General features: G+C 34.2%; 1 protein-coding gene across 2 annotated transcripts; it reads left to right on the top strand.

The window, feature by feature from the left end:
- Nucleotides 1-27: 27 nt before the first annotated feature.
- On the top strand, nt 28-20,786 carry LOC108770615 (RUN and FYVE domain-containing protein 2). 2 transcript variants are annotated; one of them, XM_018522294.1, is made up of 14 exons: nt 28-241; nt 3,956-4,342; nt 4,824-5,002; nt 5,077-5,186; nt 5,559-5,766; nt 5,874-6,037; nt 6,132-6,294; nt 6,364-6,480; nt 6,639-6,779; nt 7,443-7,790; nt 9,019-9,116; nt 11,978-12,194; nt 13,424-13,678; nt 19,890-20,786. In XM_018522294.1, the coding sequence occupies exons 1-14, from the start codon at nt 52-54 to the stop codon at nt 20,028-20,030; spliced, it is 2,718 nt and encodes a 905-aa protein (XP_018377796.1). In that variant the 5' UTR covers nt 28-51; the 3' UTR covers nt 20,031-20,786. The 2 variants fall into 2 exon arrangements, with proteins under 2 accessions (XP_018377796.1, XP_018377795.1); XM_018522293.1 differs by lacking the exons at nt 28-241; nt 7,443-7,790 and having other exon boundaries at nt 3,979-4,342.
- The last annotated feature ends 198 nt before the right edge of the window (nt 20,787-20,984 follow it).

The raw sequence follows: 20,984 nt of genomic DNA, 5'->3' as shown, positions 1-20,984 counted from the left end.
AACGTTTCTGTGTCGGTGAATGCGCCGTTAGTCGACAGTGGGAACGTAAACATGGCCGCAGAGAGTGGCGACGGTTTGCCAATATCCCCATCCGAGAAATCGCTCACCGGTAGCCTCGCGTCCGACGAAAACGAAAAAAGTGTCTCACGTTCGCCGTCAAGTTATTCCATACGGGAGGACAAATGGCCCGATCTCGTCGTGTCCAGACCCAGAAAACTCGATGCCTGGTGGTTGCCGAGACGTGAGTACACAGCTCGATGGTTACATGGTTCCATGATTCGGCGCGCTTTTTAAAAGTCCGGCGCTCGCGGGCTCAGCTTGGCGCCCGCGTGTTAAGCGCGCGTGGACGTACTATGCGCCCACGTGTCTCGCCATCATTGTTGTTTCGTTATTTGACGATCGTTCTGTCAGCTAGGGATGTTGTATAAACTCTATAGATAACACATGTTTCAATAATTACTTAACTGTGTCAGATATATATGACAATGAAGCTGCAAGCAACTGCACTTTTCTTGTTGCACGGATTATAGCGTTATAACATTTTCCTTTTGTGTAATTATATTAAATTATAAATTTGTATGTAGTAGAGACAAGAGACTTAGTTTTTATTATATTACGTGGTATATATTTTTATAATTTTGTATAACATGATTAAGAGTTTGAATTATGACTTTAAATAACGCGCTTCAAACAATGTTAAATTAACAACACTATATAAGTTTTTAAAGATAGAGAAAAGAAGTAAATAAAAAAATAATTCAAATAAAAAATTGATTTTTGTCCTGATTCCAAGCGTAAAGTTTTCGATTATTTTTGAATTTCTTACAATTATTACTTGTTAAAAGATACAAACGCTATAAAAGCTTACAAAATACTAACTGGCACCTATATCTTTTAAGAATTTCTATAACTATTTTAAATTATTTGTGCTTTTATTTGTCGTAACACGTAACACACACGCAAATTCTATCTCGTGTCTATTTATGTTGTGTTGAGAGTTTTACAACAACATTTACAAATAATATAAAAAATTTACTAATAATATAAAAAATATATTATTGTATAAATAGTGTAAAATAAAATGATTAAAGTATAATGTGAAACTTCGTGCGAGATCGACTTGATCAATCGGCGGATTCGACCTCGACCTTCTTGTTTCGATTTTATGAAATGTTAATTTGAAGAATTTGAAGAATGTGAGGAAAAGTGTGGGTAAAAATAGTAATTTCGGGAATCTATATTTTATTTGTTATTTTTTATATAAATTAAATTTTATATTAACGAAGACATACAAATTGATATAAGTGGAAATCATAAATGTTCGTATATTTTTCAAACTATAGAACACTTGCAATAAAAATATCAATGTTTATTTAATCAGATCCCTTAGTTAAGTGTTGATTTTCAGTTTTTATTTTATTTAATTTACAATTAGATTATATCAAAATTTAGAAATTTTTCTTTATACGAAAGTATTTTTATATGTAACAAATTTAATCAAGTTTATTGGATTAATGTAAGGTAATTCGAGGGAAGATGTCACAAGGGGGAAGATGCTACTTTGCTTATAATTTTTTTATAGACGTATGTTGACCATACTGACTGTACAGAAGCGTATGGTAAACAGTTACGCAGTTATCGGCAGAGATGAACATGTTCATGCTAAAGTCGATTTGTAAAGATTATACAAAATACGAAAAGGTAGATCGTGAAACATGCTCTTTGTAATATTTGATATACTAGCTAAAGTCTATATTTCGATGCTTACTGTAAAACCGGACAATTGATATACGGTTTTAATCGATGTTCTCTGAAGGTCATGTGGATGATATAGATTATAATTTGTAACATTCTTATCGTATATGTGTAAAAGTTGCAATTGAATATTCCTCTTACACTTGGGGATAAGATAATAGTAAATACAAAACACAAAAAATGCTATTTAAACGAATAAAAGTATGTCTCTTTCATATTTTGTCAATTTATGTTTTATTATACCTTTATATGTTCTTATAGCTTAAAACCCTTGATTATGGACTATAAATAAGTAAAATATGCAAGTTTTATTGCATCATATTATTTAATTGTTTGTGACATTTTTTCCCATAGGAGGTGGCATCTTACCCGTATAGGGGAACGAAAAAATATTATATATATTCTAGCAACCTTTCTTTATTCATACAAATCAATAAATTAAATGTTTGATGTTTCGTATTATTAAAAACAATTTATATGTTATACCTGCAAAAGTGTGACATCTTCCCCCTATACGGGTAAAATGCCACTTTTGCAGGTATAACATATCAATTTTTTTTAATAATACGAAACATCAAACGTTTAATTTATTGATTTGTATGAATAAAAAAAGGTTGCTAGAATATATATAATATTTTTTCGTTTTTTAATTCAACTTGAATAACATTAAGAAGTTATTCAAGAATAAAAGCTTAAGTGTGGCATGTTTTCCCCAATGACCTAAATTAATTTTACTGGGAGGTTCATTGAACTTTTTTATCAGTACATTGTTATGTATTATCAACTTCTGTAATTTTATACGGCGTGCGGACTTCAATTACATATATCAAGTGATGGTGTATCATCGAAAGCAATGATCTCTTACAAGTATTCTTGACATGTGCAATGTACATGGTTATCTATCACGTGAGTAATCACAGAAAGAAAAGAGGAGAACTAAACACAATGTGATACACTCGGTACGTTGATACTGGTGATACTTTTAATACAATGTCTGATACTTTAAATACTGTTTCTTTCTTGTAATTAATTGATGCGATATGAAAGTTATTAATGAAGATATTTACATTGTTAAATTTTCTACATAAGAAATTCGTATTTACGGCTGCTTTAATTTTTCGTGACATAATGAATACATGTTAAAAATTATATATAGTTCAAATAAAATAATATTAAAAGATATTTTTAAATGCTAATCATTTATAATTATGTATATAATATATTGATCTTTTCGAAATATCAAAATAAAATGTTGAAACAAGAAAATTATCTTATTTACTCTCGTTTTATCCTACTCTTCTCTGTGAGAATTTTTTTTGCAAATTTTATTCTTATTGTTGCGTCCTGTTATACCGGTAAAGCAATACAGAAAAGTGATGGCAGCACCACATAGCAATGCGCAACGACACCCGTATTGATTATCGTAGATGGAGGCAAAGTCAGCGGGAAAATCAATATCCACATTTTGCCGGCGCTCTCGCTATTTTCGACGTGAAATTTTCCTCGCTCGACATTTCGTGCGATTTCCAAGTTGTTTCTATAAGTGCGCTGATTCCTGAACACGCGCCGCTTTGTGAGCGAATAATCATATCATCGTACTACGATGTAGTTGCGTTAGTGCGCGTTCATTATTTCTTCTTCGCCTAAGCTGAGATTCTATTTGCCATCTCTCCGCTACCTGCAGTTTAATTGGAGCACTGCTTATTAAAACAAGCATCTACTTGCCTTCAAGAGACAAGTAGTGCCGATCGAAGGATAATATCTAAAGAAATAACAAGAAACAGCAATACAATTAACATATACAAATTTTTTACGTTGTTGCCAACAACGTAAAATCTGACTGCAATATATATATCATCATTTACTGGTGACTCATCCATTGCGACACATTTTTCTGTCAGCTGATCGATGTAACAGAAAAAGAAAATTCTCTGCTATGCAGCATTGAACAAATTAATATTGTGAAGTAATAGACCCACTAAAAAAAAATATTGAAAGAACAAATCGAAGCTTATTAATTCTGATCCATTCGTTATTTTAATAACGAAAAAAAGATCCAGCTCAAACAAAACGAGCTGTTTCAATCTACAAAAATTATTACTGAAGGAAATAAAAATCTGGACAAATCAATCGTCTATATAATAGACGATTAACAAGCGTTGAAAGATATCACATAAATCTCCAAGATCGATTGAGACAGTGGCGATAGAGGAACCGTCTTCTATGCGGCAGGAATCCCTGACTGGTCTTAAATTGCGGCCGCCGGGCGATCACGGTGGTGTACATCACGGCGGGGTCATGCTGGAGGAAGATATGGCTGGTGCCCAGGACACAATATATCTGTGCAATTTTCGAGTGTCGGTAGATGGCGAGTGGCTCTGTTTAAAGGAGCTTCAGGATGTCGAATTCTCGCTCCAAGATTCGATGCAGCAGTCACCTTCACCACCGCTCGCTCTCAGTGGTATTAATCATCATCATGATCATCATCATCACCATCATCACCATCAGCAACAGCTTCCCGAACAGCGAGAGCTTCGCGATATTATGCCACCAAGTCCACCGCCATTGCAGCACGTCTCCAGCTTGTGTCTGTACTGGATGTTACCGCACTCGCCCGTTTTTAATTATCGCGATACATTCAGGGATATTGAATCAGTTTTTTTTTCACACAGCGAAATTTGATTAATTGTGTTCTGACATTTATACGGGAATAAGTTTCGCTTTTCTTGCTCATAATGGAAAAAATATGTTTTCCTCTTTGTCACGCTTTACCGTGGACGCTTTGGTTGGAATGCATTTCTTTAATAGCCAAACCGTTGCAAATCTTCGCTTACTGTTTTACACTCTTTATTTATATTTTATTTATTATAGAAAGTATGAAATCACAAAATTAACGCACAAATGCTATGCAATCATTTTTACGCCGCTTAAGTTCCATTGTGATTTTAGTTAAGGATATTTATATATTCAGGATTAGATACTTGCTGTCGAATTTCAAGTTACTTTTAACGAGGGAAATTAATTGAGATCATACTGCAAGTTAGAACACACACGTATTGTTTTTGCAGCACGAGATCCAGTCATCATCGAGAGGAGTAATCTCGTTAACATTTCAAAACTAATCGTCAAGGAGCTGATCGAAACATCGTTGAAATATGGTCGTATGCTCGATTCTGATCATATGCCATTGCAACATTTTTTCATCGTCCTTGAACATGTGCTTAGGCATGGTTTACGGCCGAAGAAGGTAAAATTTAATGTCGTTCGTGCGGACAAAGGAGTAATTTTTACAACCTGATACTAACAGGCCTCCGATTTCAGGGTCTTCTCGGACCCAAAAAGGAGCTGTGGGATATTCTTCAGCTCGTAGAGAAATATTGTCCTGAAGCACAAGATATTACGTCCAGCATTCGTGATTTACCTACTGTTAGGTATTGCATATTTTTATTCTCAGAATGTCATATCTATCTGCTTGAACTTGCCCGATTAATTAACAAGATGTATAGCTTATATTTTATCTGCGATAAAATGAAATGTGCATGTAATATTTTATGTTAGGATTTTTTGTTAAAACGTTATCGGTACAGTTTATATTAATCAATGATGGAGCGTTTAGACTTTCTCAAAGAATTTTTCTTAGAATTTTTTAAAAGGTTTCTTATTTTATTAAAATTATTTTTATATTTTTGCTTTTTTAGCACTTATATTTAACAATTTTAGAATTTAAATTAATTTAACATTTTCATCGATTTTTTTGTAATTACCAAATCTGGGATATATTTTGAAATTACTACCATTTTTAGGACGGCTATGGGTAGGGCGCGCGCTTGGCTACGTATGGCATTGATGCAAAAGAAATTAGCAGATTATCTCAAAGTTCTGATAGATCACAAAGATGATATTTTGTCCGAATACTTTGAACCAGATGCTCTGATGATGAGCGAAGAGGCAATCGTAGTAATGGGTTTGTTAGTGGGATTAAATGTGATCGATTGCAACTTCTGTGTAAAGGTCAGTTTGGATTATTGTCGCGTCTTTCACGTACGTGAATTGTATGATTGCGTTTAATTAAAGTCATAATGACATTAACTCAAGATTAATTCTAACTGTTGCGACAGGAAGAAGATCTCGATTGCCAGCAGGGTGTAATTGACTTTTCATTATATCTACGCAATAGTAATCATATACCTGGCGAATCGCCAGATGATGAACTCGAAACCGACAATATGACCACAGTGCTTGATCAAAAGAATTATATCGAAGAACTTAATCGACATTTAAAGTAAATATTTATTCCACAAATTTTAAATAAAATATTGCGCAGACATACAAGTGTTATTATACGATTTTTTTTACATTTCTTCTGTCATTTTTAGTGCAACAGTAACGAATCTCCAAGCTAAAGTAGAATCTTTGACGACAACAAATGCTCTTATGAAAGAAGATCTTGCTATTGCTAAAAATAATATTTTATCGCTTCAAGAAGAGAATAGACAATTAAAAAAAGAACTTGGTATTGAAGTTAAAGATGCAAACGAGGTATTGACGCAATCAAATACCGTGTTACGTACAAATTGACGTGTTACTGAATGATTGATTTAATTTCAGAATGGAAAGATACCTCTTAAAATAACAGAAACGACTGCTGAAATTGAAGAACTTAGATGCAGAATAGAATCTGAAAAAAAATCACGGCAAGATCTAGAGAAAGAACTAGAATTGCAGGTTAATAAGAACTCGTATTGTTTTATACTTTTTTCTGTACCTTTACGCAAATAGAATATTACAACTATTAATACTTTCCTACAACGATATAGATTTATAAAGTTAAGTAAAGAAAAATAGTGATTGTGATAAGTATTTTTATCTTTTTTTTTATACAGATTAGCATGAAATCCGAAATGGAAGTAGCTATGAAGTTGTTAGAGAAGGATATACATGAGAAACAGGATACTATAATATCTTTAAGGCGTCAGCTGGAGGATATCAAATTAATCAACTTGGAAATGTACAAAAAGCTGCAGGTGGTGTAATTTGCAATTCTATTCTTGTATAATTTTTTAATCCCGTGATATAATCTACTTGTACTTTGTTCAATTAATTATTTTATTAAACTTTATATAAAAAAGGAGAGAGAGAAAGAGAAAACGTGTTTGTAATATGTTATAATAACTTTCTTTTAAATTCATTTAAGTAAATCTGTTTTGTCTTAATTAGGAAATATTTAATCATTTATTTAATATCACTTATAATAAAATTGTTCTTTGTATATATTTTTATAAATAATATTTCTTATTAAACATATGTGATATTTAATGTAGACAAGTATACTGTATCGCGGAACGTTTCTTTATATAATTTATTGTTTCTAAAATTTTTAATCATAGGATTTACTCTTAAATAAGATAATTAGTTGTAGCACGGAAACACTAACCTGCTTTATATTTTTCCGCATTTTATTGATATTTTTCCTATTTATTAATATTGCAGCCTGTTAATGAATAGCTAAATTATACTTTATGCAAAATAGATTGTTATTACATATTAGCAATACTTAGGTGCTTTTTTTATGGATGTGAAGTGACAGTGATGGGAATTTTGATTTCGCCGATATCTTTTCTTTTCGGAGAAGATTTCGGCGTAAATTCAACGTAAATTCTCCGTTTCTGGACGTGTTTCCCTTGTAGGAGTGTGAGCATGAACTGACACAGAAGGGCGAGATGGTGAGCCGTCTTCACGCGAAGACTAATCAGATCGGCAAGATCCTTAACAATCTCGAGAAGTATAATCATTTGATGAAGGATGGCGAAGGTATACGGAGCCCCACCACTCCGGGTGGCGTATCGAAATCTATTCTTAATAAGACTAGCCCCACTATCCCGAGGGGTTGCCCACCTACGGAGAATGCGACCTCCCGGTCGATGGTCGATCATCAACGCTCTCTTGACGAGCAGCTGGCGACAGCCTCTAATGACAAATTGAAACAAAGTCGTTCTACCTCCGAGATTTCCATGAATAGTTCAACGACCGAACAAGCTGCGAAAGAATAGAGACAGCCTACCCTTAAACGATTAATTTCACAGCGGATCTTGACACTTCGGATATCGCGGCTGTTCAGTGCTGCACGCGAGGCGTACATTTTTTATACGTACACCCTACAGAGTCGTGCAAAATTATTTTGCCTGATTTCCACTTGTGTTTCGCGCATAGCATATTGTCGTACACACTTATTCAGTGCCACTTTCGAAGATTAATTGACATTATGTTAACAAATGCAGTAATTACTACGATGCAGTATTTACTATGATGTAACGAAATGATTTAGCAGACTTTTCTGAGGCACTGGATCGAGTTGTTGACGTTTAATCCGATACAGGCTGTTACGTTTAAGACAATAATTCTTATAGAAGTCTCTACAATATTGCATTATAAAATATATAGTGGCTGCCAAAAGCTTCTGGCCAGCATATAATTTTATGATAATTTTTGTCAATCTGTTTTTACATTTATATGTTAAGTTAATGAAGTTCTAATCAACTTAGATATATGATATTTTAAATATTCGAATGTATTCAAGGTACTTGTATACCAGAGCTTTATTTGTAAAGATTCTTTATCCGAGCAATAAAACTACTCATTGGCTGCAAACTGTGGGCAGCCGCTCTATATATATATATTCATATTATTATTTAAAGAAATAATTGATCATAATTTTCTAATGAACTAATTTTGATTGTGATATATGGAGCGTCTTGAAAAATTTGTCAATATATTTGCAATATTAATGTATAAAGAGAGAAAGGACAATTTTCCGTAATATGTATTGTATTTAATATAAATTATTTATTTGTTACACACTGTAATAAGAAACTTATTAAAAAAAAAAAAATTATAATATGTAAATTTAAAATCTAAGCTTTTTAAAGTATATACATTTGTTATGTATACTCTCCCATCATTGATGATATTATAGATGCAAGACAAATTTATTTACAAAACTATACAGATTTAAGAAATATAGAGATTCCATTAAACATTTCGTTACATCATATTTGCGAAAATATCATATATTCTACATATGACAAATTACAAGTTTCAAGAAAATGCGTCATTATATTAAACTCGTATTATCATATGCCTAATTATTGCGGAAATGATTTCCAATTCAATATATATCATATTGCTATTCCAGGTTGACTTAGAAATTTGAGCAATCATAATTGTATGTCTCTTTCGCCTGTACTCAATAAATATTTATTTCAGGAGTGCGAAGGCTCACTTAAGCATAAGACAGAACTGATTACAAAGCTGGAAGCTAAAACGCTGTCGATGAGTGAGACCATCCAGAAAATGGATGAGAAGTATGTTTTATTTGTCTTTCATTAGTGTTAATTAACTTATAAGTGCAATTTAATCATGCGCATACTCGGGACTAAAAGTAGCGCGTAGTCTTTAATATAATAACTACGCATCAAAAAATGTTTTGCTCTTTATTATCTTGGGTTTTTGTACTAAGACGTTAACATATTTTTTGCTAAGCATCTTATCTGATTAATTAACTGAAAGGTATATTGGTAAGCTAGTTTCTCGTTTCACAGGATCATGGATTTCTAATGTATAGGGTTTCTATGTAATAAATGAGGTGGCGGAGTTAGTTTGATCAATACTGCTTTATCTGTTGGTGCTTTGATGTCATCGTTTTTTATATAAAAATGTTATGTGTTTGTTATAAAAAATTCAGCAAAAGCTCATTTTTGTTCCATTTATAAAACAGTGAAGATGCATGTATATTTCAGGAAACGGCCTTACATTTTTTATTGTAAATAAGTTATTTTTCCATTTCAGAATATTTTATTCTCTGTTACATAATTCAATTACATAATCATTGTAATCAGCAATTTTTTTTAACATGTTGAATATTTAAATTATACAAAACTTTTTTTGATGTATATATATATATTATATATATATATTTAAGATATTTTGTTGCTCCATCTTCAATCTATGTAGATTTAAAATTTAGCTCGTGAAAAAGCGTAGCCTTTTCTAATTATACAAAAGTCTACATTTATTATTGTAAAAATAAAAAAGGGCTAAAATATTCGGATTTCTTATACGCTTTAAAATTTTAGTTGAATCGATATTGTTCAACAAAATGCGATATTTGAGATGTATAAAGATTTTTTTTCCATTAAACTTCTCGCGTAATGTTAACATTTACATCTGAAAGAAGTATTGAAAATGTCTTTATATTACTAAATTATTTTAGCAAGTATTATTTACATACAAATATAGTTGTTATGAAAAGATTTTCCTATCAGCTGTCGTTATACAGTTTGGTATGCGAATAGTCATACCAATATTTAAATGAAGCACGCACGCAAATAAATGGACAGCTCTAGCTGCAGATGATTTATTTTTTACTTAGATGTCGCGGACGCGATCGGATTTAGAATAGATTAAAGACTCGCAAAGCTCTAGGATTAAACGAAATCTTATCGTCACGGGGATATTGGCAAACTTCATTAAATGGCTACTCTAAATAGTTATATCAATACGTAGTTGTTAACATTGACAAGACATATTTTAAAATCTTTTTGCAATAATCGATAAATTTATATATTATCACATAATTATAATAATAAACTTCATTAATGCTGTTAAACGGGAAAAGTAGTATTAACGAACATTTCATCAATTTCATTTATCATTTCTCCATACTTATGATTTTTAGATGAATAAAAATTAACTTTTCTATGTCGAAGCATTTTCGTCTGACATTATTTCTTGGGAAGATATAAATTTCTGTATATTTCTTTGTAACCTAAAATAAAACGCTTACTCTTATTTATGATAACCGTTTTTAAGGAACTGATTCACGATCGTTCTTGTCACCGAATCATTCCTTCTTTATTCAACATTGACATATGAAATTAGTTTTACCTTAAGTAAGTTGTTATATTATGACATCTGTAATCGATACACTTACACATGCAAGACATTTTTCCAAGATGATAGCGTTACTTTCTTATTGGAAGTAAAATGCTCGATGGTGATTAATTAAACGTGCCATATCCATATTATTGATATACTTACGTACTTGTATAAGTCTCGCGCAGTGGAAATTATAACGCACTCTGACACTACGTGTGCTTGTACAACACTTCGAAAATAAATTTATGACAGAAGAGAGTGTGAGTTTGTTTATCCCAGAGTCATCGCCAATTAAATTAAGATGCCACGATTGAATAAAATTTTTGTGATTTTATAAATTGCTGAATAAAGTTTTCTCCCTTTTTTTATTGTTATATAATTATTGTTTATACGATAACATGAGGTAAGTTATATGTATTTAACAGTTGTATGCATTACAATACTATCAAGTAAATTATCAAAATGCAACAGCGTCTTATTGTTTTAATCAACTTATTTGTATATATTAAAATTATAAAAGTATAAAATACATTTTTACGTTAGTAAATACGTGGTCAATGCAAAACATACTTATGAACACACACACACACATACACTTATGTTATAATTAAACGTATAATTAAAATGTAATATTAAATATTATAAAATGTAAATTTTCTAAAAGAATTAACACTTTTGAAATATTGTTCTAATATTTGATTATATTTGTAGATTTATTAATATTTGATATTTTTATATCTTTCGTTCTATTTTTCGAAATAAAATAGGAAATGATTTTACCATTTTATGTGAGTTTGTATTAATTTTTTCTCATTTTTTTTGTAATACAATAGTAAAACAGTTCCTTAAATACGTTTTGTGAATACACTTTTATTTGTGTATAATATATTTAGACGATATGCCTAATATAATTCTTAATTAAATAATAAATACGTATTTTTTTTATTTAAGTTTAATTCAACAAATCATAATATAAATACAATTATTATCTTATTTTCTGTACTGATAAGTAGGCATAAATAACGAATTATGATTAAAATAATTTCTTGGCCATAAATATGATGTGTAAGATTATTCATATCATTCGATGCTTTTTTAATAAGCGAACAGAATCTTCATCTAGATATAACCATCACACGTCATTACACTCATTTAAAGATCCCGAGTTAATCCTGGAGCGAGATACGAGTTAAAGATTGTTGAACCAATTGAATTAAATAGCTTCGAGCGGTGTAGACGCGAGTTTTATATCTTCGACGTTTAAGTACCACCGATTTGACTTAATCAGGTGCAAGGAGATGGATGGTGTCAGATCGGGGGCAGAGGAGAAGGTGAGGATTCTGGGTGCCGAGGCTGCAGAGCGGGAAGCGAGGACGAATGGGGTCGAGAGGGAATTGCAACTTGAGCGCGAGTGGAGAACCTCCTTACAGGAAACATCGATCTGTAACACGGAGAAGATCTCTCAATTACATCAGGAGATCGATCAGCTGAAACGGGTGTCCGAGGTACGTATCCACGTGCGATCTGTATTGCCTTTTAAGCGTACCCGTGGCGAATAAATCTCACGACATCGCCGTTACCGTCGCGCCGACTCGTAAGTTCAGACAACGGTGAGCCTCACGGAACTATGCGATCCGATCTTTCTATTTAAATCTCATCCCCGAAACCTGGATTATAAGCCCGTACCTAATTCAATCGGCACACTGGAACGGAGATTTATCCGCCTTTCGATAATAGAACCGACAGTAAGTGCGACGGCGCGGCGCTGTCGTCCTGGAATAGATTAACGAAATTTATTTCAACTACTGAATTTTCATTTCTACAGATTTCTAAAGTATCACGGGTTATTTGACAGTTCTATGATAAAACTAAGTTAGTTTTTTTTCTATCTCTCTCTCTCTAATTCGAACATGAGACAGTGACGTTCATTGGATGTATATTTAATTGTAATGATTATTAATCTTTTATTTAAATGATTAATTATATAATTAAATGGTTAATACATGGAACATAAAATTATAACAGGTATTCTCAGTGACGTTGAATACAAAATTATAAAGAAGTCAAACAGTGCGCTAAGCTGTTGTAAAATTAAATAAGGTTTTCCCGGATATGAAACATATTCCTTATTTCTTTGTAACATATAAGAATAATTAAAATGAATTTGAAAAAATGATTTAAAAGGACAGACAAATAATCTATGTGTAGTTTGCTTAAATTGTAAAATTTACACAAAAATATTATTAGGCATAAGATCCCTTTGATCGAATATAAAAACATTGTAAAGAAGAACAAAATTTATTTAAATTTTGTCTGCACATTTTGAACATCGATTCAAATAGATATCATCGAAGATACATATTGGAAAAGAACGATTTGATGGAAATATTAACAAATTTAACTAGATATATATATAAATCTGAAAATAACTTGGTTTGGATCGTCAAAATAAGTAGGGCGTTTAAACTGGTTGCTAGAATTACTAGAATACTAAAACTTTTTTGCACTATTGTCATCAATGTTTATACATTCTATATAATTATTTACTAATGCATCAAAATTATTTAAATCTGTATCTAGCTAAATTTTTAAGTATTTCAGTAAAATAATTCTTTTTTGTATTCTTATTATACGTCCATATATTCAACTTCCATTTTAGCAGCAAATCGATTTGTACTTTGCGACAATGAATACATATATACTTGCTAGATAATCACAATTATGGTTGTTCCAGAGATACTTGACGCTGCAGGAAGAGTATTACGCCCTAAAGGAGGTGTGCGGTGAGCAGGAACGAACTCTGGAGGAACTTGGGGGACAATTGAGCGCTGCCAAATTAGCGGCCGCTGAATTGCGCGAGGCCGCTGACAACGCTCAGCAGCAGCAGCAGCAGTCGGCACTGCAAGAGGGTTTGGTAACCTGGGCAAATGATCGGATGGTCACCCAATGCAAGGGATGCAGTCGTGAGTTCAACATGACTCGTCGCAAGGTAATCAAACTTTTTAATTGCTCTCACGCCTTCGTAATTCTCTCTCTCTCTCTCTCTATCTTACTCCCTCTCACTCTTTCTCTCTCTCTCCTTTTCTCCTTCTGTCTCCCTCTAACTTTTCGCTCCAACTCTCGATTTCTCCGGCTTCTTCGTTGAAATCGTCTTCGCCTCTCTCTCTCTTTCTCTCTCCTCGCCTTCCTCTTTCGCTCATTCGATCTATTCGCAGAGACGATTCGCGCGCGCGAAGATCTCGGCTGAAAGCGTGGCGCACCGTACGTAATTGTTCAATTATCCCCGCCGTTCGGGAAATTACTGCTTACTCTGATGCGGATTCCAGCCGTTGGACTGAACGAAGGAGACAAGGCAAAGTAAGCCCGCATTAAATGACCAGGATCGCTCGGGTCGTTGCTGCAGGGTAGTCTTGACATAACCACGAGATACACTTACCCTCGACGATCTGATGGCGCATAGGGCTAGGCGCTCGTCAGGTCGTCAGGATCCCTCGAGATCGAAATCGCTTCTCGTGCGCAACAACTTTGATGCACGACAGTCGTATTATTAGAGATAGCGGGCTATCGCGTTGCCCGAGCCGGCAATTACACTTAAAGGCTTTCGTTTACCTAACTTCCCCCTTTATTAAATCGCGATAGGCCGTAATGAGGGCCGGAATTTGTGGATAGATAAGAGCCGGCTGAGGGATTACCGGCTTAAACAAGTTCTCGAGCGGCAATTGTTAAGCACCTGCCGCGCGAATACGTCGGCCACGCGTCCGTAACGCTTTTTAATTCGCTCATTAAAGGAGCGCGAGAGACGTGTCGCGTTACACGGTAAAAGCGAGCGATTCCTCGGGTCGCGCAACGAAGCTCAGAGAACTCCTCACGCCGGTTAACTTCCATTTTTCGAGTGCAAATCACACGTGCCGGCACGACATGGGCGCTTAAAGTATTCGCGCGGAGATCTTGATCGTTCCGTTAGTTGCAGTTGCGTGCATCGATAAGAGAAGCACGCGGCGCACTAACAACGAGCAAGTGTATTCGTGCATTCGTCATACGGATAAATTCTGTAGCAGGATTTACGCGCGGTCGAGAGTTTATCGAAATTTCGTGGACGTCTGCGATAAATAATAGAGTTTCTTTGGAGTTGGCTGTCAACGCTAATCGCTGCGGGATAACTCGCTCACGCAGATCTTCTAAAGGAATCGCGTGCATCTCGTTCGGTCATCAATGATTGTCGTAACAATTAATCTTGCACATGTTTCAGAATAAAGTAATTTCATACACTTTGTATGAAGAAACCGGCTTTTGTCAAATTGGCTAAATTTTTAATAGGTACGTGATTGCATTTATGATATAAGCTAATAAAAAATTTCGATGAACATGATTTCAGAAAAGCTCAACTTTTACGGTTAGCCCTAAATAGTTCAAAATTGTGTATTTTACAAAAATTGATTGTGTTTTTCTACATAAGATTACTTATTTCTCTTTTGTATTTTTTTAGATCTTTTTTGAATCTTCCAATCTTTTTTCGGACCTTTTTAACGAAACAAAATCTAAAAGGGCCTAGTCTAAAAAAGAGCGACTAATAGTTTTTTAATGGTCCTTATACATTATTATATCATTAAGTAGTAATCGTGAAGGTTGAGCTTTTCTGAGGTCCTTTGAGATCAGCATCATAAAAGCAACCACATATCACAAATTTACTCAATTTGACTCTTTATAAGAATATATGAGGACTCCTTTGACTGTTGCAATTTGCAATTACTAGGAGCAAATTGAAACACCCACACTGAAAACACAGACTCTGGTAATAGTTACCACATGTTGAATGAAATAATTTCAATCAAATGAGATATAATCAAAAATGATTTTACTTTTCTAAATAAATATTTAGCAAGTATTAAATATAATAATGTAATCAACCGTTTGATAATACTTACTACTAAATATTTTGAAAAGTAATATTATTTTTGGCTACAATTGACCGAACATTTGACTGAAATTATTTCACTCAACCTTCAGCTATTATCAGACTCTTTTTTCAATGTACGACACTTAAAATACTAACTATTGTGAGAGTGTCAACAAAAACCCTGTCTTTAGCCTGTGACTATGTTTGCAAAGCAGCGTCCCTTGCTTTTTTTTCAGAACGTCGAATTACATTATTTGCATCATCATCCAACATACATTTATGATTACGCGTTGTGCATGCATGGCCCGCATGCATATTCAGTCGACAATATGATAGAGACGTTGTTTGCCCCATAAAATACATTAGACCGTATTCTCTTCTTTGCTTTACGTAGTCGGCAAGGAATATACGTTGTGCTCGCGCGAGAGAGGAATGGGTTACGGGGAGGGTTGAAAAGAGGGCGTAGGAAAGGGTGGTAAGTTATTGCATAATAACAAGGCAGTGCTCGGGTATCCTTGTTACTCATTTTTCGCCCGGTAGGTGTATTACCATACTGTTTAATATAGAATAGGCCACCCATAGCACGACCAGCTGTGTGGGTGGGAATCGTGCCAGTGGGCAAGCCGTTCCGTTGGCAGGTGCACAACGGAGAAGCCGTGCGGGAAAAGGCGCGAGGCCTTCGAAAGGTACGGGTTTGTTTGAGGGTGGAAAAAATACGGGGTGGCCGCAAGCTTTCGCGCGGGCAAAAGCGAATAAAACAATAATTCCAGTGCTGTGGTGCGGTTGACCACATTAAGACATATTGTAAACTCACCCCCTGTTGGCTTTTTAAATGCACGATGCCCCGCGGTATTGCCCAGCGCACGTGGTACACCGACGATTGCTTTGTACGCGCACTTGACACAGTTCCCGCGAATTGTGTTGAATTTGGATTTCGCGGCGAAATGTTAACGAGACGGTGTGCAAAACTTTTCCCGTGTATCTTACGCGTCGCTGGACGCTTTAATTTGCTTCCAGTAATTGCAAATTGCGACAGCCAAGTTTCATCTTGTAACAACATGTAAATATTTTCTAACGGATATGGTTGAGTCAATAGCTTAATGTGTGTAAAATGTATGCAGATATTTATTTGAATATGCGTATCGTAAAATTATATATAAATATGTAAGGATAAACAATATTTCCATCGAGAAATTATTGTACGTCTTTTTATAAGTGCACAGTAATTTTCTTTCTTTTTTATTGTATATTTTATTGTATATCTATTGTTTATCTATTACTCGCCGTATACTTGATAAAAACAACAACTTATAAAGCACGATATAAAGCATGATATGAGATTATTACGTAAAAAGAGCAATGATAATTCCAATATTGGAGCACCATAAGCGTAAGATTTCTTTTTTGGGGAGAGAGGAGGATTATTAATTCCATTATCACATAAACAGCAATTTTTGCGTTAATAAATTATTTTTTGGATATTTCAGAGTATAGAATGTCTCCTTTTCATTCCTGATTTTAAATAAAGAAAATATTAGGTTTTGTCAATTTTAATAACAATTTATTATATCAGTAAAAGCCGAGGTGTCAGCAAAACTGCTGCTATTCATTATACATTGATATATTTACGATATAATATATTATAGTAACATCATTACTTTTAATCATAAATTTCGGGGAATTTTGATTCCCCTCTTCCCCGGATGCGCCCATTATAAGCAATACCAAGTGGTACACATGCTGAAAAGTGAACACCATTCGCTGCCATACTCGTGTTGATGTGGTAGAATGTCGTCGCAAAAGATGCCCTGGGAATGTTCGTATGTGTTGCACAAACTTGAAGCGAAGCTAAAGGACGTATCTTACAAACGATGAATATGCATATTTCAAAATCATAATTAATTTCTCTGAAATCTCTTAGAACTCTTCACACTTTGTTCCAAGTTAAGGCGAACTTTACGACGATGTAACTATCTTAATTCTCTATCACGTGGTGTCTTTAATTTTGATAAAGCTAACTGGATAAGTTTGTTTGGAATACATTAATACCATACAATGAATACATTGGTTATGAGACCGATGAAAGCGACCACGATTACGAAAAGAAAAAAAAAAGGAAAGATAGAATTTCCGTTCGCCGTTTCATCCACGAAGATAAATAAGCGTGCAACGACATTTGCGTCTTTTTAACTCTTAACTTTAGAGACGAAAACTCATTTCCTTGCTCATGCGATTGCATAAAAGTGAGTTTGCCCGATGTTACGCGCTACAAAGGCGAGCGAGGTAAGCCGCGAGATGGTCTCCTCGGTTTACCAAGACTTTCGCGTTCGCGCCAAGAGTCGAGTCATCTCGCGAGGAATTTATAGATCGCTACGGTCGATCATTTGCTCGACAGTATCTCTCGGATCTGATCTCTGTTTGATTTATTCGTCTTGGGAAGTATCTATAAGTAGGTATCTATCACGGTTAAGATAAGGCGTGCTTGAGGCACGCCGGTTACGGAGCTACGGGCGCCAATCTACTACGTTTCGGTCGTAAGTCATGATGACGGTTCAATAATTAACTTCGCGAGGAAATCGGTTATCGGGACGATATTATTCGGGCTCTTACTTCTCCCGGTAATAACCGGGCAACCACTCTCCCGCACCCTCACCACCCTTGCGCCAAGAGGGAACGACGATGCCACCGTCTCACTTAGGGGATTCAATTTAGATGTAAAATTTAGAATCGTCGCCTCAGTTACGCTTCTCTTTTGGCTTACGGAATACGCAAATACTGTGAATACCACGAATTCTCGTTATAATAGACCGTCGGTAATGGTCCGAAAATAAAGATTACTAGATAACAGAGAAAGGGCGCGAGTAGAGATACGAAATAAACGCAAAGATCAAAGGCGTGAATATTGCGCATTCCTCTCATTGCGACTTGCAAAATATGGATTCCTCGTGTGATTAAACGATGTTAAATTGCTTGCGCTAGCTTTGGATAAGAGATAAGCTATTAAAAGAAAATTCACTTGGAACAAAATATAGACTTCTGCATGTGTTACTTAACTTATAATATTTTAAATACCTTTCCTTATTCATCTTTTAGCATCTTCTAGAGAGATGTACTATAAAAGTACAAATGCAATTGAGACATTCTGCATAATCAATGCGATTAACACGAATTTGTTTCATCTATCTGTCCTTCTTTTCGCTGTTTCTCGTTTGTCAATTTCAACTGCTTTGCCAGTCAGTCCTGTTCCATGTCCGTCTATACTTTAACAATCTAACGACTCTCACATGGAAATGACCTATGCAAGAAACACCGCAAAAAAGTATTAAGCGCTCTCTTACCTGAAGTTGACGCGCGGACAATAGTATCCCTGGTGCCGAGTACAAAAAGCTCCAGCCGTTGTCCGCGTGCCAGCTTCAGGTACGGGCATGCACTTTTTTTGACCCGAACGTAACGAGCACACGTAATCCGTAACTGCGAACTACGCTACAGAGCTTTTTACTTTTCAGCGTGTAGACCTGAGGCGGGCAAACTCATCGCCATTATACGCCGCGAAGTTATGATTGGTTTGGACGTTTCGGTTGAAATCCTAAACTGTAACTACGAGATTTAAAACGTACTATATTTACATTGCCCCGAGACAGTCGATATATCTTATGAATTATTGTCGATTTTCATCTAGAGTGAAATTAGTTAAACCCAATAGTTAAAGTTAAACGTCAGTCCGTCGTTTTATCAATTAGTGCTTCTCAAATAAAGTTGCAATATAAATTGTAAACTTAACAAAATTTTAATATGTCATGGAATATTTAATTTAGATCTTAAAATATGAAATTTTATCTTACAAATATAACTCCACTATTAGAACGAATATAAATCTATTTTACCGTTTTTAAAATAAGTACAAATGTAAATTAATATTTACATTTTGCTGTACTAATAATACGCTTACATATTATTATAACTGATGTCAATTATTTATTACATAATTTTATTACTCAAATTTAAGAAAGATATAAATACCGATATTTTTACGTACAAGTGAATATATAGAGATACCTAGATATTTATATTTATTTGAACATAAAATGAAAGGAATATAATTTTATATTCCTATTTTATAAGTTTGATATGTAAATATGTTGCAGTATAAACGAACAAACATTGTCAAAATATTAATTTTTGTACTATAATATAAATATATTAATATATTAATATATTAATAACACAATAATCTTTTTTCTATCGATAATGTTAACAATTAATATGGACTATTAGTAAATGTTTAATATTATTTCTGTTGCAGCACCATTGTCGCAATTGCGGGAACATTTTCTGTAACGCATGCAGTGACAATACTACGGTCTTGCCAAACTCAGCGAAACCGGTACGCGTTTGTGACGAATGTTATGTGTTTCTGGTTAGCCGTTACTCGGTGGTGCGTTAATATTCCGCATGCTATTGTTCCTTTTCGTAAACAAATTGCATAACAGAGATTTCAGTTCGATGCACAGTCTCAAAAAAGATAGGAACGGAAATCCGAGAAAGCAGAACAAAGAAAGAACGAAAAGGTAACGAAATTTGTCTGCAAATGTAATCGACACATTTGTACATGTTTCTTTCTACTATACGTAATGCATAACAATGTATTATCAATTGGCCGTACGCGACGACAAACGAATCAATCTACCGTAAGCAATATTTTATTTCATGTTGAATCTTTTCTATGAAAAATAATCTCACATTTCTTTTTAGAGTAATACGAGGAGTTTAGAGGAATATTCAATTTATCAAATTTTGTTATGCATACCGCTCTGCGTTTCTAATATATTTTATTTCATCTAATATGTTTTATAAATAATCGCGAGATATACGATCGATAGAATTTATTCCCTCGATTGTATTTTATTTTGTCACAGCGAAACGTTTGTACAACAGTTACGATTATTTCACCGGTGTCATTAATGACGAGAGTTCAATGATCTGATTGTATAAATGTTTACGAGAATTCGACGTTGCACATTACTTCTAGTGCGATCGTAATTGTATTTGTTATGCTCGACTTGGGCAGGGTAAGATTATAACAGGGATGTGATTGTACTTTGAATCCGATTTGTAAAGTCTCGAAACTGCAGCTTTGCTCGCGCATACTGCAGCGTCCAAAAACGCGTGCCTGTACAACGATATTTTTAAATTGTTCTATACCGTCTGAAAAGAGATATTATACGTAAATAAATAAAATGGTTTTCTAACAGGTGCACATTATTTATTGATCCCAATCTTTTATGTTATACAAATATTATAATAAAAACATGCTTATTAGAATGCCTCGAAAGAGACAGAAACGGAGATCCCGTTGTTGCAGTCCTGTGTACTATTTATGAAAATGTTCTTTAACTGG

This window comes from Trachymyrmex cornetzi, unplaced genomic scaffold (genome assembly GCF_001594075.2).
Source record: "Trachymyrmex cornetzi isolate Tcor2-1 unplaced genomic scaffold, Tcor1.1 scaffold129, whole genome shotgun sequence".
Taxonomy (NCBI): domain Eukaryota; kingdom Metazoa; phylum Arthropoda; class Insecta; order Hymenoptera; family Formicidae; genus Trachymyrmex; species Trachymyrmex cornetzi.
The sequence above is the reverse complement of the archived record's forward strand: the minus strand, read 5'-3'. Positions and strand labels throughout refer to the sequence as shown.

Excerpts from the sequence above, each read along its gene's own strand:
- LOC108770615 (XM_018522294.1), top strand. The coding sequence starts at position 52 with ATGGCCGCAGAGAGTGGCGACGGTTTGCCAATATCCCCATCCGAGAAA. Across the intron at positions 7,791-9,018 it reads ATAGTTCAACGACCGAACAA|GAGTGCGAAGGCTCACTTAA; the intron begins GCTGCGAAAGAA and ends TATTTATTTCAG. Across the intron at positions 12,195-13,423 it reads AGCTGAAACGGGTGTCCGAG|AGATACTTGACGCTGCAGGA; the intron begins GTACGTATCCAC and ends TGGTTGTTCCAG.